The sequence below is a fragment of the Melospiza georgiana genome, chromosome 6 (genome assembly GCF_028018845.1).
Source record: "Melospiza georgiana isolate bMelGeo1 chromosome 6, bMelGeo1.pri, whole genome shotgun sequence".
In the NCBI taxonomy this organism is placed as follows: Eukaryota; Metazoa; Chordata; class Aves; order Passeriformes; family Passerellidae; genus Melospiza; species Melospiza georgiana.
Window position 1 is genome coordinate 39,310,404 of NC_080435.1, and position 20,586 is coordinate 39,330,989.

Consider the following 20,586-nt stretch of genomic DNA (forward strand, 5'->3'; position numbering starts at 1 on the left):
ATGTGTAAGCCTTAGTAGTATACTGCAAACAGATATAGATACTTCGTATTTCTTTTCTCAGTAACACTTCATCTTCTAAAATGTTGTTGAAAACAAAGATTATGAAGCTTAAATTATTTTAATGTATTTGAATTTAAGAGTGATTTCAGTTGCAGAGTTTATTTATATGTATAACAGTGTACAGTACGAAAGAAAACTATTCCTAAAATTATTCAAGCTGTAGTAAAAATGAGTTTTACTTAGCATGGTCACACACAGTGGAAGTGAATACAGTAAAGTGGCAAATGCACATTATTTTGTTCAGAATCAATTTTCTGCTGGATATAAGAATATTATGGAGGGTAGAGTAATATACCCACCATATCAGTAATATGCACACACATACACATAAAATGCACACACTTTATAACCATAAGAAGCATTTCAAAGACCCTCAAATTATACCCTCCCAATTTTCCACAACTTCACCTTCAGTGAAGCATTTTGCTAAACATTTGAAATTAACATGATTCCTACCCTGTCAAACTCCCTAGAAGCTATTAGAAAACTTTTGTTAGGGTACAACTGCAACTCTTGATTTCCTTAGTGATATCACCAGAGAGTTATGGCACCTCAGCAAACTTTTCAAACGTGCTGTAAATTCAGAAAAAGATGAAAAAATATCCCTGTACACCTTAGTAATAGGATTAGAAAAACTACAGAACTGGATGTTTAGGCTTTTGTGACCAATAGTGTAAAAGTAAAAAGCCTCTAAATATTCTCATAACAGCTTAATTATATTTATTTGAAGATGTTGCAGTAGCACGAGGATTATTTTTTCTCTAATATAATGCAGAGGACAATGCATGATCCAATGCAAAATTAATTTCTCTTTTTATTGTGTTACCCAGCACTGGTCTATACACTGTCCTACTTCAGGTCAATAAAGATATAGTGAACCAGTGTAATTTGTCTAACCTTTATCATCATACTTGTTGCATATAAAATATTTTTAAAATTTAGAGATGCAGATTTAGGATCCCCTGGCAGAAGTACTGCACTACATTCCACTCTTTATGTGCTGATAACAGGAATTTTAGGTAATTTCAGATAGATAATTTAGATAAAATTAAATACCAAGTCTGTTTCATACCTGCAATACTGACTGCACTCCAGCTCGTACATTTTGTTCTTCAGAATCAATTTCAGATGTTTTATGCAAAGTGTCTTCATAACAGCCATTTCTTGCCCAGTTTGAATTTCTAACTCCATGACTGGAGTTCATCCCTTTTTCCTGAAAAATATTTTTTCTTAAAATTCCACAGAGTTTTAGACAAGTATTTTAGCTTTATATTAAAGGAAAAATTATATAATAGGTACTAAATAATAAACAACAGCAGACAAATGCACCTAAGACACAACAATATTTCATGAGTCTTGGAGCAATTATCTTAAAATAACTGAATGAAGTAACTACTATTTTTGTCATCGTTTTATTTGTATATAATTTTTACACAGTTGATAGTTGGCATAATCCACATCTTGAAAACAGTTCACAAAATAATATGAAATTTTAAATTGAACTAAGCACATTAAAAAGCTACAGATAATGAATAAAATTGGTAGCTCATCCAATACATTGTTTTACCATTGATTTTCCCCAATAAATGCTCTGACAGCAAAGAAAACCACAAATAAACTACCAAGGAAGCCATGTCTCTGTCTACTGGCAGATTAATGCACAAATATTAACCAATAACATTTTACCTCTTCTCTTTCTTTTCCTTTCTCTGAAGAATTATGGTCAACATTTTCATCACAATCTACAGCTGTGCACTGCATTATTTCTTCAGGTTCTTTCATAAATAAAGGTTTGTCTTCTTGTTGAATCCATTCTTGATACACCTTCACTACCTTCCTCATGGCAGCTGCTTCACATATTGGCAACAGAAATGCCTGCAAGTAGAAAAAGAAAGAAAAAAAAACACTGTTACAATATGTGAAATAAGTTGGGCTCTATAATGTGCAAGTTCTAAGAGATAAAGGTGGAAAAAGCCACTGTTGAATCCCCGTATTCAAACTATTGCCAAACCTAAATGTTTGCTCACTTCCTTAATATGTAAACTGAAAACATGAAAAAACCCCAGATTTAAACAAGAAAGCTTATCAAGAAATACTTTGAAAGAGATAAAAATCCATATGGGTATATCTAGTTAGCACCTAGCCTGCTGAACCAAACACACATCAAAATACGTAAAACACATGAGCAGAAGTTTCTTTTACAACATCCTTCAATTCAGAGGATTTGGAAAAGTGGAGTCAAACCAGCTCTAAATGACTGAGAAAAAAATCAAGTGACACACAACACTGGTAGTCATCTATCTTATTTTTAGCTAATTAAGATTTTACAAAACAGTATCCTTAAAGTGAATTACTCCCTGAAAAGAATTCATTATTATGGTTTCTAAAAATCATGCATTTGAGTTGGTATGATGGCTGATCAGTGCCCTCTTCAGAAGGTTTTCTGTACTGGCTGTGCTGATAACAACTAGTCATAGACCAGAAACTTTTAACATTAGTCAGATTTTAACTAACTACAAATACACTTACCAAAGACCATGATGCCCTCATTATAAATTCAGAAGAACAGATAAACTACACTAACACCCAGTTTTACAGGGTGTGAGCTGTGACTGATGAAAACCAGTTGCCCATGTCTTTAAGGAGGGCCCACTTAACACAGGTAGTATGCTCACTCTGGAAACAGAGATTTCACTCCATTATCACACTAAAAAGAACTCAGCTGTGTGTTACAGGATTAAACTGACAAGTTCAGTCATATACTTCCTCATCAAGTCTAACATTCTCCTGCAAGTCCATACACTTTTTTTGTACCCTCAAGTCCAAAATGCATAAAACTTGTCCTCTACAGACAATCTTTCCACCACTCAGTACCACTGAAACCTCCTCTTGACAGGAATAACTTAGTCATCATGTTTTAGAAACATTACAAGCATCTCATGCATTAGAAATTAATTTACACTGAAAACTCCTGGCTAAATAATGATGTAAATAAGATTTCACAATTGAACATGAAATCCAAATAATCTACATAAACTCACATACTGACTTTTGAAAAGAATGAAGAAAATTGTCTTTGCTTCTTTTCACTGTGGGGACAATGAAAAGTAGACCATTGATAATTTATATTCTACATTCAATGTCTCAGACTCTGTAAACCCTTGAGTGTCAGCTGAATTTTGAAAACTCTGCTATGTCCTTCAGAAATGTGTCCAAGCTCTTGACTACAAGGGATGTGGACAAGCTTCTGACATTTACTTGCCTCATTCAAAAATATTTACTTCATCCAGATGAACAAGTTTTAAAATGTTCAGCTTTCTGCTGTTTAAAGCAATAGTGTTGTCCATTTAACTTGAAACTTAGTATATCTTTCTTTACTATTATTCAGAAATCTGTTTGTCTTTTGATCTATAGCATGGGCCATAAAGAAAGTTTATCTTATTCTATTCTCCCAGAGCTCTTAAATTACTATTAATAAAGACTCCATATTCTGCCATATGTTCTCAGTTTAAATTTGTTTTAATAGCTTCCAGTAGAGAAATACTATTCTGAGTATGCTCAGCTAACATTTCTGGTTGCAGTGAAGTCAGAAACAGAAGCTGCTACCTTTTATAGCCATCTGTCCTACTCTTCTGATGAACACTATCAAGGAAAAGACATTCAGATGCTCCTAAAACAGCTCTGTAACAGCTGCAGACTCCCACAGGAGGCTTATGTTAATGTGGTTGGCTGTGAGTTTTAATACCTACAGTGTTGATATACGAAAAGATTAAACATTCTTGTCTATGGGGAACTGTGAAGTCCAAGTTAAATGTTGCTAAACTGGTTGTTAAAGATATAAAATTAGAAAAATTAGGAACTAGGGGTATTCTACAGAGAAAGTATTTCAGAATGTTAGCTTCTTGATTTTTGAAGGCAGGATGACGAAAAACACCTGTAACTTAGTATAATGTTTTGCTTAACAAGTGATCTTCAAAGAAAACCATGACATAATAAAAATATACAATATAATAATCAAGATTCTTGCATTCCAAAGAGAGGTTTTTACCTGTCGAAAAATCTCAGTCAGAAAATTAACATTGTTCCTTTTAGAAGAGAAGACTTTCCGGACAATTTCAATATCAGTTAAATGCTCTTCATCAATACTGCAGAGGCTGGAAGAACTCGGCTCTCTCTCTGTTAGAGTACTTGTATTAGAATGAGATTGTTCTGGTTCTGCATTTCTATCCTGCTTATCAGTACTGTCATTTTTGCTGTCCTCCCTTGAAGCCATGCTAGCAGCTGCTCTCTGAAAAAAAAATTTAAAATAGTCCATAGTTCATTTTTACTACAGCAATAAGTCAATACAAGTATAATTTAAACAGCACAAATAATTAAAGAAAATACAAACAAAAAAAAGGATTTACTGCATTTTAAGGCTTCTAATGTCCAGCTGATTAAAAACAAATCACAAAATTTGAAAAAAGAAAGCAGCAATGCAGGTACTTTCAAATGGAATTAATAAACATACAATTTGTTTAGAAATTACTTTTTTTTAAAACTTTTCATTAGTCGTAATTATTGGAGGAGAGCATACTGCTGACATAACAATTAAACCAAAAACATGAAAACAAATATATTTTTGTGTATTTGGTTTTACCTGAATATTCTTTGGCACATTTTCACCTTCCATCCCAGGAATATGAGGTCCTGTATGAGGTTTTGGCTCAAGCCAGAAAGACACCAACCATCGAATGACAATAACACGAGCCTTAATGAAAGGTTCCTTTGTGCAATAGATTGCCTCATTGGTTTCAGCATCTTTCTTAACTATTACGTAGTGTGGCTTTGGTCTCATTTGTGGTATATCTGTATGAAAATACAACATCTTTAAAATATAGGCAGAGAGCAAGATCTGCATAAGAAAGAAATCCTAGAACCATAACCAATACACATGAACTTTCAGAGGTGCAGTTTTGTTGCATTCACTGTTGCACCACTCATTCCAAGATGCACTGGAATGTATGCAACAGAGAAAATTTCAAGAACATGTAAGACATCAAAATGTAAGACATTAAAACACTTGAATTTTCTGAAGGGAGACAACACTGCTGGTCCAAAAGCCAGAAACTTATTTCTGCTATATGGAACCTTTAATTTTTTATCTGAAAGTGATTTCTATAGCCTTACATTTCTGCTTACATTTTTTTCTATGTAAGTAAACACATTTCATTATCTTCAAGTTCTTTCAAATTACATTATACTCAATATTTAAAGATAAACTTCAGCAAACTCACTACTTCAAATTTTCACTGAAAACTATGAAGTTCCAAGCAGCAAAATAACTGTCAACTAGACTATGACCTATACCAGAAAACTACTTTCATATAAAACTAATATATTGACAAATCTCATCATGACTACAGTGGGAGATATATAATTCCAAAATGCAAATGCAATAAACACAGCATCTTCTGGCCCTGTAAAAGGATAAAGATGAATACAACAGAGAAATCCTGCTGCAAAGCTATTTGAGCTTTACAGCTTCACCTAGGGCCCCATTTGCACAGGCTAATTTTGCTGGACTTCGCTGCCAGACCACAGGCACGCACGTTTTCCTATAACTTAGTTGCAAGATGACTCTGAGGCAATAACTTCTATACTGGCTTGTAGGAATGTAATGAAGGATGCTTAGGGGGACATCAGCTGGCAGGAACTGTGATTGTTTGGGGACTAGAGCTGACAGCTCCATTTCCACCATCCCATGATGGTTCAGAACTGTTCAGCCTTTCTGGTTCTCTACTGCGCTAGAGTCATCAGTACTCCTGAATCTGCTTCAGAAAAACCATGACAGCACTTAACTCAATGTGGATGGAATGGACATATTGGTAAAAACACTACAAACATGGGAGGACAAATGGATAGCATTTTTAATTGTGCATTTCTCTGTGACTTAACACTGCAAAATGGCATTTCTGGGTTTTACAGCCCAAGACATGGTGCAGAATAGTTCTGCATTACCATCATCAACCTGAAGCAGCAATGACACTTTCATGTGCAAATGACATTTCTCTGAAAGTGGTATGCCAACCCACCGTAGTCCTAGTCCTACAGGGGTAGATATGAGATATACTCCAATATAAAAAGACAAACATTTGTGTGAGGACCGATTATAATAAGTGCTGTCAGGACACCCTGATGCTAGTGTTTCAGTACCATGATCTATATCTAGTGACAGTAAAAAAAACCCCAAGAAACTCAAACCAAAACAAACAAAAATCCAAACAAAAAAAAAAAAAAACAACTAGCAAAAAGATGGAAGCATGGAAAAATGATGGTCCTATCCATATACAGATTGAACAGAGATGGTTGTGTCAGCACTGCCTTAACTCTTCTGTAGCCTGCAGTACATAAACAAGGGGAGCAGTTTCCCATGGTTTTACAGGCCAACCAGAAAGCACTTAAAAGATACTAATGATGAGAGTCAAAGAAGATTTTAAAAAGTCACACTGAACAAAAGTATTGCCTGACTCTATCTTCCGAAAGCAAAGTTAAGAGTTTTTTTAAAGGATCCTGTGTAACTTTGCCAGTTTATGATGTTAGAATGCAAGAGGGACAAATCCAGACAGCAGTGAAGAAATAATCAACTGTTGTCTAAGCAATTATATTATGACTGCCTTTTTAAGGCATCTAAAGTGCAACCAGCATATCTGCCAGACTGCTGTAAAGATTTCCCTGTTACTATTACAAATACACAAGATCCAGCAGCTGCACTGAGGATATCCACACTGGTCTATCTCAGTGGCATTTCAAAAGCCACATACATAAGCAGTGATAGATCCATCATGATGCTGCTAAACTGAGGAATATTTCCTGTAAGAACTTCAAAACTATATCCACACTTTTCAGTGAAAGCATTATTTTTAAAGGAAAAAACCCATGATTCCTGTGTACCATGTACGTAAGTACATAACAAACACACAGAATACTCTTTGACAAGTTTACAAATGGTTTTTTTACTGCAAATAATAAAACTCCAGTACATTGTTTTCATTCTGTGGAAAGCAGCAGGTAAGTAAGAAAATTAAAAATTAAGGTGTCTTAAACAAGCATGTGTAACAGTACAATCTGTGAAAAATGAAGTAAATGCCTGGTAGCACAGCATTTAAAGAAAGTTCTCTCTGGTATCTACTAGCATTCAGCAGAGCACAAAGGCTGCAGTACTGGCAGTATTTTCAGAAGGACTAAACATGCAGTAGACATGTTTTTGCAGCACTCTGTCTCCTCCTTGTTTGATGATAGCCTCTCAGAACATCCTCTTTCTTTAACATGTTTCAACAGCATTATGTGCTGCAGCTGCTTTTCAAATGTATCCTCCTTCCAGCTGCTTCTCAAATGTATCCTCCTTCCAGCTCTTGGTGTATTTTCAAATTCTGTCCATCTTGGAAGAAGGTATCAAGGCTTCAGATGAGAACACAGACATAAAACCAAAGCAAAAGAGAGCTTGTTAGATGGACTCAAACGGCACAAGAGTAAATATCCCCTTCCCCCAACATTCCATGTTTTCTTCCTATTGTATTTTGGGCTTTCCCCACCCCCTACCCTTCCCCCTCTGGGAACCTGATGTGAGCTGATGACAAAAAGAAAAAGAAGCTGAAGGTGGTGGAAGACATACACAGGGTAAAAAGTGAACAGGCTAGCAAAAACACACTGCACACCTGTAAGCTTTGACCATGTCTAATTTTTAAGACAATAAAGGGTTCATAAGGAATGAAGAGCTAAAGATTGCTGTAGGACAGCCCACATTAGTGCCTCCCTGTAAATGAAGGAGCCTATCTAAATGGCTTGGAAATGGCACAGAAAGGCACATAACTATGACAAAAGAAGCAATGCCCCTGGAATATTACTGTCATATCTGTAGCTCTTACTGAACAACTTCTAATTCAATCTCAACAGATATTTAACAAAGACTTTACAAACAAAATAAACGCTAAGGCAAAAAAAAACCAAAAAACAAAACCCAAACCAAACATAAAAAAGCAGAAAAAAAACCAACCTCTAAACAAAACCAAACCAAACTTAATAAAAACCCAACCCTCCTCAAAAAACAATCTCATAGGCTTTTCTAATACTGTATTCCTCTTCTAAGTCTCTAATACTTAAGAATTTGCTGGAGCCACAATAATTAGCCTTCTTGTAACTGAAATGCTTGGTGCTTGTTGCTGTAGGCAACATACTTATCAGGAAAGAAATCTCAGTCCAGCATACTGTCTCCAGTAAAGCCCTGTATCAATGCTGGCATACTCATGACTTCTCCTAAATTAAACATTACACCAGTAGCATGAGAACTGTTCTTAGTAGCAGGCTCAGTGCCCAAGTGTGCCCTGCCTTCTGCCTCAACGCTGTAAATTAAGAACAAGCACAGGATTATTTTCAAATAGGTTGGGAAGATGCATGCCAGAGAAGAACAGCTTTGAGGAGAAAAAATTATTCAACTTACCAATGCTTATGTTGTTTTCATCACTGTATTGTTCCAAAACTCCTCATTATAGTTGCTTACTGTGCACAGTCTAAGGCACTCACAGTAATTCTTGGGATCTGCACACACTTCTTGTTTCTCATTGTCCTCTTCTTTACTAAGACCTTGGAAGTTTCTTGTTTATCATTCACAGAAAAACAGAGGACTACAGTAACACTTCTATGGAAGACTCAATCAAGATCTTCACAGAAAGAAAAATAGCATTTCCATATTTCTTGTTCTGGAGCATCAAGCAACAGTAGGTTTGCTTTCTCAGCACAGCTTACTGTCCCTCTTGTAGCTATTTTATCACTCAACTTCCTCAGCACAAAAACTCTTATTCTACTGTTACTCATGGCTGTGTTTTTACTGGTTCTTCTCCTGTAAGTGAGAAAGCCCAGTGTTTGTCTTTCCCAAGAGAACGTGGCTTTGACACAATCATGTCTCAAATCTAAATAAATGTACATGGACCAGAAGAAGCTAGGACCTTTTCAACAAACTTCCCTGACAGCCTAATTTTAGAATATGGAATTGTGCCTGGAGATAACTACTCTGGAGAGTCCTTCTGAGATGCTGCATCAGCAGATAAGATGAATGGTGATGTGACTGTGTGACTCAAGTGAAGAAATGGTAACTTAAAGCCTGTGTACAAGGTATTGTTTTGCAAAGAGGAGTTTGAATTCTGTTGGCCTACAACCAACATGTGCACGGATGCATGCAAACCTGAGAGAACAAAATCCAGATTTGCAAACAACACTCTGGTTTAAAATGGGCTAAAACTCTGAGTAAACTCGGGTTTGCTTAGAAAACACTGAACGTTCCACTCTCTATATGGAAAGATACATTCTAGCACCATCAGCTTTGAAGACTGTGCTAAACCCAAGCTTCTTTTTTCCATCTGCAAGCTCTTGATAAAATGCAGTCCGCACAAAAACCTAACTTTGCCCTGTCAAAAATGTGAACAAGCACTGTATAATCCAAACACTGATTCAGTACAGATAAAAACAAGACACCCAAAGAATAGCACACTAACACCTTTTATTTTGGCAAGAGTAGTTTCTCTTCAGAGCCCAACTGAGATCAGCAATGGTTACATTAGAGAAAGGTTTTACAAGAACATTTAATGTACTTCATTCAGATTAACAGAGCAAGATTGATTCTAATGAAAGGGTCAGAGGCTTCCACAAAGAACTGAAAATCATCAACAGGAATCTTAAGATGTTCTTTCACGACAAATACATTTGGAGAATGCCCTTCATGGGCAACGTGACTCAAGCCAAAAACTGCTTTGCTTTACTGCCTTGTTAGAGTTAGAAAGCACCTGTCTCAAACATTGCTAAGGCCACAGAAGGGAGGAATTTGTGACAGGGAGGTGCTAATTCCAGGCCTGACAGAAGTTAGATCCAGTTAGCACATCCTGGTTTTCACACTCCCTCTGTGACAGACTGTGACAAGAAGCACCTGCTTATATGCATATCATCAGTCAAAGAAGTATCATCCCAACTTATGGGAAGGTGGCATCTGTGGCCACCAACGGCCACCAAAACTCCCCCAAATACACCTCTGTAGACACCTGGAACCTGGACTGTATAAAGGCAGAACTGCTGTCCAGGTGTTGGAACCTAGGGGGAGCTTAACAAAGCTTAGGAAGAACCATGTATTACTGATAGTGGATACAAAGAATGCAGAATTTAGGAGCCACAAGAACATTTGGCAGAAGATAGGGAAGAATTTATTAAAACAATCTCAGCAATTCTGATTAAATCAGTTCCAGCTGGGTAAAAGGTAATTCCACAGGGGTACCACCAACCTAAGAAACCCACCATCCCAAAAGAAGAGAAAGACTGAACAAGCAGACTAATTAGCATAAGATGCATTTAACCAACAGAAGATGGAATAGTAATTAATAAGAGAACTGTATCACTTGCTGCCAATTAGCAATAACTCCTTTGTTTCTAAAATGTATAAATACTGAAAAGATTTGATTGTAAGCAGCAGACCTTGTGGAGGCAGCACTCCTTTCAGCACAGAACTTAGTAACAGAGGAACAAACCAGGACCTGCTCCCCAATCCCAAGCCCGGGGCAAGGAAGGCCCAACAAGACACGGCTGGATCCATGGGTGGTGACCATCTTCTGCTTCCACACTGTCTCCCTCCTTGTCACTCTCTCCCTCTCCCTCTGTCTTTTCTTTCCCCATGCAGTTAATTTTACAAAATAAAGTCAAATGTTGAATCAGCACTTGGTCTTGTCTCCTTAATTTGGGCAGAGGCATCTCTCACTAAGTAGATCATAACATCGCTATTAGATAAAATGTAATGATTTTATCAGCTGTGTTAACACTTACCAAGTATAGGGTTATACAAGCTGGTCTCCTTACAGATGTTTGGGAAAATAGAAGGTAAGTAGTATTTCTTAAAATTTGAGAATAAAAATGAAAATCCCTTTTCCTGGTTTTCCTTGTTCTTCCATTCTAAACTCTTAACCTTAAAACAAGAATTTGGACAAAGTAAGTATCTACAAGTAGAAAAAACAGGCAACTGATGAAATGTCTTCTTTTTAAGTTATTTCTTTGAAACAAAATCATATATATTTTAATAAACTGTTTTAGAAAGATGAAACAATAACTAGCAGGGAAATGTCAATGAAACAAACACCATTCTCCTCCAAAATATTGTTTCAAAATAAACTTGAACACATAAAATACTGAAACCAACAGAAATAAACCTGCTTTTGCAGTCATCATGCCAAAGCAGGGAGTAGGCCCAAATTGACTGTTTTTAATGAAACTGTTTCTGTATTTCAAAATGTTTAATAAAAAAGAGTAACTACCTATGGCATTCAAAATATTTCTTTGACAAATTCTTTTCAGACATTTTGACAAGCGTCCATATAGTCATTATAATAGGTACTTGGATTCATTTGTGTAATTGGCAACATTAAACAAACAAATGTTTCAACCACAAGCAGCAGAAGATACAACTTTGAAGTTGAGTTACACAAATATACTTAGATTGTGAGTGCTAAGCACTCCTCTTTATGAAATGTTTTCCTACATGGTAAGTAGTACCAAGCACGGTACGTGCTCCTGCAGAAATACAATATGCAGTTTCCATCTTTGTTCCTGAGACTCCATCTTCCTGCAAAGCTAGGTAATCTACCAAGTCTATCATAAATAATATAAAGGAAGACTTCAGTTTCTTTTTTTTAACTCAAAGGCCACAGTTCTCTTATTATCTGTTTTCAGGGCAACAGATGTCTAGAGTGGAATATATATGCACATATTTCACCCCCAATATAACTCAACATATTAGCTGATATACATGTAACTTAGTGACACAAAGTCCTTTATCACAACTTAGTATCAAAAAACCTTGCAATTATCAGTGGCCTCTAAAGGGACTTCAGAGAACTACTTCAGCACTCACATAGTAAACAAGCTCTGTGACACCTGTCCCAATGACTTACTGGAATTTAGATATAATACTACCAATTTATCAAAGAAAAGGCAGCTGTCTTCAAAATTATAAGGGCTATTTTTCTTCAAAGTAAATAGCCAGCATTAAGCTTAACCTACAGATCACAAGTATGAAGATCTCTATTCAAAGTGGGAGATGCTGGAAGCAATAAAACGAGGCTGGAAATTATTCCAGCATGGCAAGTGCTCAGAGAAAGATGGATAAAGGGAAGCCATGAAATATAGCTTTAACACATGTTATGGTTTAACATATATTTGTACACTGTCCATCTTCTCTAGTAAAACCTGCCTAAGTGCAAAGAAATACTTATTGGTACCCAGCTAGATTCTGAGGGACAAGTCTGGCCCAGAAGGCAGGACCCAGCAACACCTACCATGTCATGCAGCACATGACAGCTCAGTAGGTTCAGAAGCAGCATGTGCTAATTGGCCAGCAAATAAATTACATAACCTGTAACAGCTGAGCCACAGTTTCTCACAGAAGCTGTTACTATGCCCCATGCTGGCTGAGATCATGGAATTGTCAAAGAGAACATGGCGTGTCCAAGTTGCACGCCATGGACTAAATACTCATTCAACTCTTCATTTTCTGCACACAGTTGATCCACTGGTTGAAGACAATCAGATAGGGAAGGGAAGATGAATGAGAAGGGAGCTGAAATCAGTACTGCTAGAAGTAACTGACAAGTAGTCTTGTTTTGCCTCCATGCTACAATCTGATGGAAGATCCTGTCATAAAAGATCTAGGAATCTTCACACAGAAGACAAGGGAATATTTTTCTAGAAGAATTTGCTTTTTATAAAAAAGGGAGTGGCAAGGAAGGATTCTTCAAAACATCTTTATATGCATTTTCAGTGCTACAAGTAAAAAACTTACTGTAAAGGACAAAGAGGTGTTAACTGTTTCACACTTGTTTGCTTGAAAACTACAGAACGTACCTGAATTACCATGTATTTCAAAAGTGCTTCTAAAAAATAGCTTGTTAAATCTTCTTGTCCTTTATCTCCTGATTGTGGAGGAACAAGTGGAGTGATTTCTTCTATAGTCACTTGAGCTATTTAAAGAAAAATAGAAGTACATCTAACATTTAGACCATTTCTTCTCATGCATAAACATCTACAAAGTTATGAAAGTAGAAATGCACTGCAGCAGCAGAGTCAATTACAGGTACAACAATCCACCCATAGATTAATAAAAATCAGGAAATTTTAACTTCTAAATCACTATGGAACTAATGTCTTACACATATAAAAAGCACAACAGACAATAAGTAGGTCATCTCTATGCACTTTTGGAACCTACCTGCCAACCCAATTTTTTTAAAATTTTGTTTGGAATTTATGCAAGCAACAGTGTAACACTTATGCTACACAAAGGCCAAATCTTTATATCTTTCACCATTTTCCCAGTTACATTTCCTTTAAGTTTTACTATCTGTATCCTTCTTTGCCTCGACAGTGAAGCTAGTTCAGAGTCCATTTTTCTCCTGTTCCTGTAGCTAGATGTTCACATTTCAATCTTGGCATCCTGAATTTCTTTGCACACTGAATTTCACAATTCCAAAAACGGCTTAAGTAGGTAGCAAAATTTTTGCAAAGCTATCCTGCCACAAAATTCATCTGCTGTGTTCCAGCAAATTTAATTACTAGTCATGGACACACTGCTTTCCTCTACAAGCAATAAAATACTCAAATACTAAGAGAAGATGGAAAGAAGGCAAAGCACAATATTCAGGAGGAAAAGTGTTCAAGTTTTTAGTCCCATTTATGTGAATGCACAGTTTGCACTTACATTGAAAGACCCCATCCAATTGCAAATCATTAATGAATGAGCTTCAAATCCCACTATCAAGAATAAATTGAAGTGTACAAAGAAAAAACTGTCCTAAGAATAATCTTAAGAGAAAAATCATCCTCACTCTATTGATTAGGGTCAAGATAATGACCTTACCATTAATAACAAACAAACTCCCAGAAAATATAAAAACCTCATCTCAGAATGCTCAAGCTTTTCCACTCATGCAAACCTTTAAGACCTCAATTTTGCAATTTACAAGGTCTGTTTCTTTTTGAAGATTCCAAGTTGCAAAATACCGCAACTTTCATACACATACACATTTGTCCTTACACACTGGCCTAACAGCCTCTCATTCTCTTGAAGGCCACACCAGAAATATCTTTGCAGAGCCTGCTCCCTGGAGGATGAACAAAGCCAGTGCAAGTGCTCGACACAAGCAGAATTCACCTGTGCAAGTTGGCAGTAGATTCAGGATCCTCTTGCTGTTTTTAAGGATTACACACAATTGGTGACTTTATTTTCACCACTATGCATTAAGCTACAATAACCTACTCGGACGGAAAAACCCCAACAACCACAAAAAACAGCTAATTCTGAACAACAACAAAATAGACAGAAATTGTTACAGAAGAAGACCTGACAAATTGCTGAGAAACTCATCTCAGCTCCATTATCTCCCTGGGTATATAAGTATGTCAGCTACTTCAACTTGTCTTGTCTGTGACAAGATTTGAATTATGTCAAGAATTGAGTAATAATACCAAGTTACTTACTTTCTTGGACATTAAGGGGAGGGTTAATGAGATTATCTAGTGTTCGGGGGCCATATTCAGATTGTGGTGATGAAAATCCAGGAATCAAGCAAGAAAACATCCATAATTGTTCTCTACTACAGTTATTTTGAAGTGCTTGCAGCCACAAAAGAAAGAGACGCACACCCTCTCGACGTATCTTAAAGGAAAAAACATGGAATAAGTTATCTTGTGCCAGAACAAACAAAAGCATTTTCATTTTTCCTGGAGGGAGAAGGAGAAGGGGAGAGATTAAAAAATTTAGGACAGACAGTATGACCCCCAGCAATCAGCAGAGTGAAACTAACACATCTGCTGCTCCTGATGAAATGCAAGGGCAAGCCTGGCACCTTCACTGCTGTTTGCCTCAAAGAATTTCTCACAGGGGTTTCTCTGAAAGAAGAGAAAGAAAACCAACACATGGAAAACCAATTGCTTGACTACACCACTGCAAGATGCCACAAGAATTTTACAGAAAACACAAAGACTGACAAAATTTCTAAATACGTTCATTATTATAACAACAGAGTGAGTGAGCTCTCTGCATCAGAAGGGCCAATTCTACCTTTTTCCATTTCTCCTTCAAGAAAGGTAATAGAGTCCTAGAGCACTCCTTGGCTCTCATACAGGAGAAGTTCAGTACAAGAGAAGCCTGCAGGTGGCTTACAGAGGAGTGGTGCAGCTGCTTTGTCCCAACCATTTAAATTACTCTACACACCAGCGGGCCTCCCTGGCATAGATAACCTTCCACTTCCAAGGTAGTCTGAGTCCCAGAATCAGTTTCCTTGACCTAACAATGAACAGTTAATACTTATTTCTATGTTAATGCAAAATCTTTTAAACCACTGGCTACACTATATAAACACATTATTACTGTGAGTAGTTTTACTGAGATAAAGTTGATGATTTGGAATAATTCTTTCATGACACACAAGTCATGATCTGGTTCTTATTCCTGGGCTTTTACTGTAAACATTTGCCCTTATGTTCTTATTTGTACTTTCAAGTATTGTAGACAAAATTGCATGCAACTTTTTGCAGTACCTTTAATGAATTTCCAGTGTGAAGAAGCTTCTTTAAAATCAACCCTAAAAAAAAAAAAAAAAGGAGAAAAAAATTTGTTTGCTTTTGTTCTTTCTATATTAAGTAAAATGTCAGAGTTCTCGGTCAGACTTGATAGTCACTTTTGAACAAGTCCTTGGCAATCTCCAATTTAATCTTGGTGACCTTGATACCTTCAAGCAACTGACTCAACGCCAGAAGGAAAAAAAGTCAGATATCACCTTTCATGGCCTACTCATAGAATATTTTTCCCCAAAGACTTTTGAGATGCGTACATTAAATCAAGTCATCAAAATGCATAAAATCAGCATTCCCCATTTACAAATATCTCATGTCAGTTTTTAAATGTATTGCTAAGAGAAAGAAAATAAGGAAAAAAACATTTAAAACTTCAAACTTTTCACCTGTCCTTGTTCTTTCTCAGCCACTCTTCTATTTCTATATTCCCAAATATAAATCTATACAGAAGAGTATTCATTACATTGGCAGGGGTTTATGTCTGTTTCTTTTATTTTTTTTTATATTTTCCTTCACCTAGCTTGCAAAATTCTCTAGACCATAACCCCCGTTAAGCTACTTCAACTGTAAGGAAATGAGTGGCATAGTAGCCACGAATCGGTAGCCACTAATAAAAAGTAAAATGAAAGGGAGAGGAAAAGAAAATCAACTTACCAATACTATGAAATTGCCACCTCTGATGAATCCTTTCAGGAAGGAGTTGTAAAATTTTCTATAAAAAACAGAACCCAAGGATGTATGTTGCAGATATCACCTTGGAAGACCGAACAGCCCTTTCACGAGGACAAAGATCAGAAGCTGAAGCATCAACTTAGAAAATTCCCACAATGCTTTCTTTGGAAGCATTGTTGTCCTTGCAAGGTGACCCCAGTCCTAATGCTAAGAAGCCCAAAGGCTCTGCCAGCCTGTAAGTCCTGCACTGGAGACTTCAGATGTTACTGCAGGTCCTCTGGCTCCACTACCCCTCTGAAGGACACTGCTGCTTATAGCATATGGAATGGAATGGGATCAGTGTCTCAGTTGCTCTGCTTCACAACAGATTGCATTAAGTTATTCCACCTTTCTAATGGCTTCAGTTAGGATGTTCAGCTGTCAACTTGCCTCTGTGGCACAAGCAAATGTGCTTTCAGCCTTCTCAACTGAGGGGTCATGAGCTACAGCAAAACAATGAAGACAAGACGTCTACAAATACAATGATCATCTCCAGAAACAAGAAACAGAGCACAGTTAGTAATTCCAAATCTACCATGCAAGACTTGCAACACTTACACCAGAGGTTTTTGCAACTTGTAAATAACCTGACTTTTTCTGGCTGTGGCCCTCCAGCGCAACATGCAACTGCCTCCAAAGCACAGATCACCTAATATTCCTTTATGCAGGAACTAGTGAACAAATGAACTAACTAGCTCTCTTTCACATTCACCCATGTACCTCACAGAAGTAACATGCAATCAAAAGGTCAAAAATATACTGACTAAACAGAGATCACCTTTCTATGAATTTCAATGTGTATAATACATGATGGGGAAATACCACCACCAAAGAGTAATCAACTATCTAGAGACATAGAAACATCTTTTTCCAGTTAAGACATCTTGCAAAACCGCAAGTGAAATCTTTATTTTTAAAACAAAGCACATAAATTCAGCTCTATGCAAAAGTAAGAAGGAATGCAGTTAAATGCAAAGTATTTACAGACAACTGTAGAATGACAGGACTTAAAGCAAAAAAATATTCAAAATATCTTACCTCAAAAATAAAAAGAATAGAATCTAATTCTTCTCTCTGAGACTTGTGACCTAGTTGCAAAAATAAATAGTTTAAATAGTTAAATATAAATAGAAGATGCACTTTCATTATCAAAACAAAGATCCTTAAACGTGTAAAAAGAAAACCTGCATTTATACAACCATAGCTTTGCACTGCTTCTGCAAATAAAAATTATACTCCACAAATACAGCTACAATTTGCATAACTTCCTATTATGACATTCACAACTGGGAGAGGTTAAGTTACACAATATCTTGTTAAAGAATAATTCTGCAGAATACAAAGTATAACACCTTAAGAATCCTCACTTTGCAAAAGGGCAAACACAGTCATTGGAGAACAAACCCTTTTTGCTCACCTCCACTGAGTGCGTATCTCATTGCTCTGCCTTCATTTGCCAAGTTGGTTCTTAGACATATTCTGCATGGCTAATGTTGTCATTTGTGACCACACAGAGCTTTATTTATAGCACCCTGCTTTACTTCATAACAAAGGCACAAGCCATCAAGACAAAAAGAGTTCTGTCTGAAATGCTTACCTTTTTGTTTAAGGCCCACTTCAATAGTCACAAAGTTTTCAAAGAACACATAATATATATGTGAAAAATGTTGGTCGAAAAACTGTTTGAGATCAATTGATTCTGCATTATCTGAAAAACAGAATAGAACATTGTTTATATTTATTTCAAATATTCAGTCAACCACTACATAACATTATCCAGCAGTAAGAAATGAAGATATTTAAAAGAAAAATTATTGTTTTTTAAATAAATAACTAAATAATTAAAGAAACTATTGAAGTTTTCATTCTTTACTCTGAGGCTAATTCAGAAATTCAGTATGGCATGCCATAAGTACCTAGTGAATATTAGAACACGGAAGGAGCATCTTCTTGCACACCCATTGTTGGCATGACAGTAATGCAAACAAAAGCCAGTCATGAACCTTAACTCCATCAGGACTAGCACTGTACAGATGAATCTGGTTTCAACTGTTAATTTAATAGAAATAAAGCTCGTGACACTGCCCAAACTCTACAACAGAAAGACCATCACAATCTCCAACTGTAATTACTAAGCACAACTAAGCTTACTAAAGAAAGTGGAAGGAAGACATTAAGTGAGGAACACATCTGCTCTGGAGATAGATAAACTGGGAGGATGCAAACAGCAGCACTGGATTCCCACTGATGTCTTCTTATTCCCTCCAAGTTCCAATATACACTTTACTTTCTAGTCTGGCTCAATCCCTCACACTCTTTTGATTGTGTGGTCTAGGGAAATCAAAAGATGGGATCCCAGGGATACCCTGAGGCAGAAACATCACTCTAAGTATAGGGGAATGTGCTTTCATGTGTACCCCAGGAAGCTCTTCAGACTCTCTTCCCACAACCCTCTAGATGGTTTTCTGCAAATTCCTGATAAAGAAATACACAGTGATTTATCCAGATTAATTTTAAAGTGATCACTTTAAACAATCAAGCATTAGTACAAACTGTCCAGACACTCCCTGTTATTCAACCACATAAGACTTGAGAAACTTGGTGGACAAAACAATACCATGGAAGCACAGAGGAACAGGAAGACAGCATTTTAAATGACAAAATGCTCCTCTTTCAGAATACTAATGTGTAGCAAACAAAAGCAAAACATGAAGGTGAGGCAAACAAAACCTTTATACCCATTCACCAGCTGTATACACTGAAACACCCTCTTTCACTGTAGATGCTTCTAAAAAGCTCTTTCTAATTCTGTATTGGACCACAGAGTTTTTAACCCTTTTTAGAACAACATCAATCTTAATCATCTCACATGACTGGATATACAAGTGGTAGAGTATAAAGTCAGGAACAATGAACTGAAAGGACGGCCAAAAGCATGGCATATTTTCAGTTATGTTTTCTTATATAGCTCTAGAGGACTATTAACTCAGTTTTGACACAAATGTTGCTGAAAATGTTTCCAACACAGATTTAACTTTTGCCGTAGCACAGCATTCTGCCAACATCTTGCATAATGAGTGTAGTAGAGCCAGGGTGCTCTTGGAGCAGATAGTGCTATATCAGCATCCAAGATCAACTCTTAAGGAAGGCAGCTCAGCTGGAATAAACAGTGGTCCAGAGCAGCAAGCATGTGCCTGACCATCCACAGGCTTACCAAACCCCGGGTTTGCAGAAATTGCCACACCACCTACAGATCAGCAGCTGAACTGCTACAGTTGAGAAATGCAAATGTTAAAGGACAACAAAAACCAATTCCACTTCAAACAAGCTGAACAATGATTTTCAGTTGATCAGGGAATTGCACACGAAATAGAGCTGCCACTAGAGCATAGGCACAACCATTAGAACCACTTCCACTCATGGGCAGAGCCCTAAGTGAGTCCTAGGCTAGGGACAAGAAAATATTAGAAGAAAAATCAAGAGTTTGAGATGGAAGGATTAAAGAAAAAAAAAGCAAGGATTGAGGCTTTCAGGAGAAAGAAGGGTGACAGAAGATATCTTGTGGTCCATATGTTTATAGGACTGTACAGGGATTGCATGTAGACAGCACTGGAATGGCTCACTCAATGCAAAGCTGCAGAAAATACTAGTTCCAAATACTGAAGGGTTAGGAAGCAGTTAAACAGGGTCTCTTCCAATGAAAACACAGCAATGCTGCATTTTTGCAGGCACATTAAATGTTTCGTTTACTGAAACGGGCCCTCATTCTTTCCTCAGACATGGGTCAGCTCTGAAGCAGACCAACAGAAAAATCCCAAATGCCTAAACTGATGTATTCTTTTAAACACTCAATCCTAACACAACAGTCAGTAATTTTTGGAGACACTATTCCTAAATTCTTCAGGCAACAAACTGAAGGCTTGTCTACATAACCAGCTGAACAGTGACTGTCATTTTACCACATAACTGCCTATGCACAACTGGTACTGTGGTAAGACATTCTGCCTTTCAGTGAAGGCAAAGTGGAATTTCAGAAGTTGTCCTTTTTTAAATTTTTTGTTAGTTTGTTTTGTATTTATTTAAGAAAAATTTGTCAAACACCTCAAAAAATGCTTGAAGGAGCAGTGGTAGACCTGTATTATTACCACTAACACCCAATTAACATTAAAAATA

The 20,586-nt window shown here is 36.8% G+C and overlaps 1 protein-coding gene across 7 annotated transcripts in view; it reads right to left on the reverse strand.

Moving 5' to 3' along the window:
- RALGAPA1 (Ral GTPase activating protein catalytic subunit alpha 1) overlaps positions 1-20,586 on the reverse strand; it is a 129,097-nt gene that overhangs the window by 99,960 nt on the left and 8,551 nt on the right. For all 7 annotated transcript variants that reach the window (XM_058026909.1, XM_058026907.1, XM_058026905.1 and 4 more), the window contains exons 2-12: positions 18,011-18,121; positions 17,452-17,501; positions 16,357-16,414; positions 15,667-15,710; positions 14,605-14,782; positions 12,973-13,088; positions 10,903-11,041; positions 4,700-4,908; positions 4,109-4,348; positions 1,747-1,935; positions 1,133-1,273 (exon numbers count right to left, since the gene is read on the reverse strand). In XM_058026909.1, the coding sequence (XP_057882892.1) occupies positions 1,133-1,273; positions 1,747-1,935; positions 4,109-4,348; positions 4,700-4,908; positions 10,903-11,041; positions 12,973-13,088; positions 14,605-14,782; positions 15,667-15,710; positions 16,357-16,414; positions 17,452-17,501; positions 18,011-18,121 (1,475 nt within the window). The remainder of the gene's footprint in view (positions 1-1,132; positions 1,274-1,746; positions 1,936-4,108; positions 4,349-4,699; positions 4,909-10,902; positions 11,042-12,972; positions 13,089-14,604; positions 14,783-15,666; positions 15,711-16,356; positions 16,415-17,451; positions 17,502-18,010; positions 18,122-20,586) is intronic.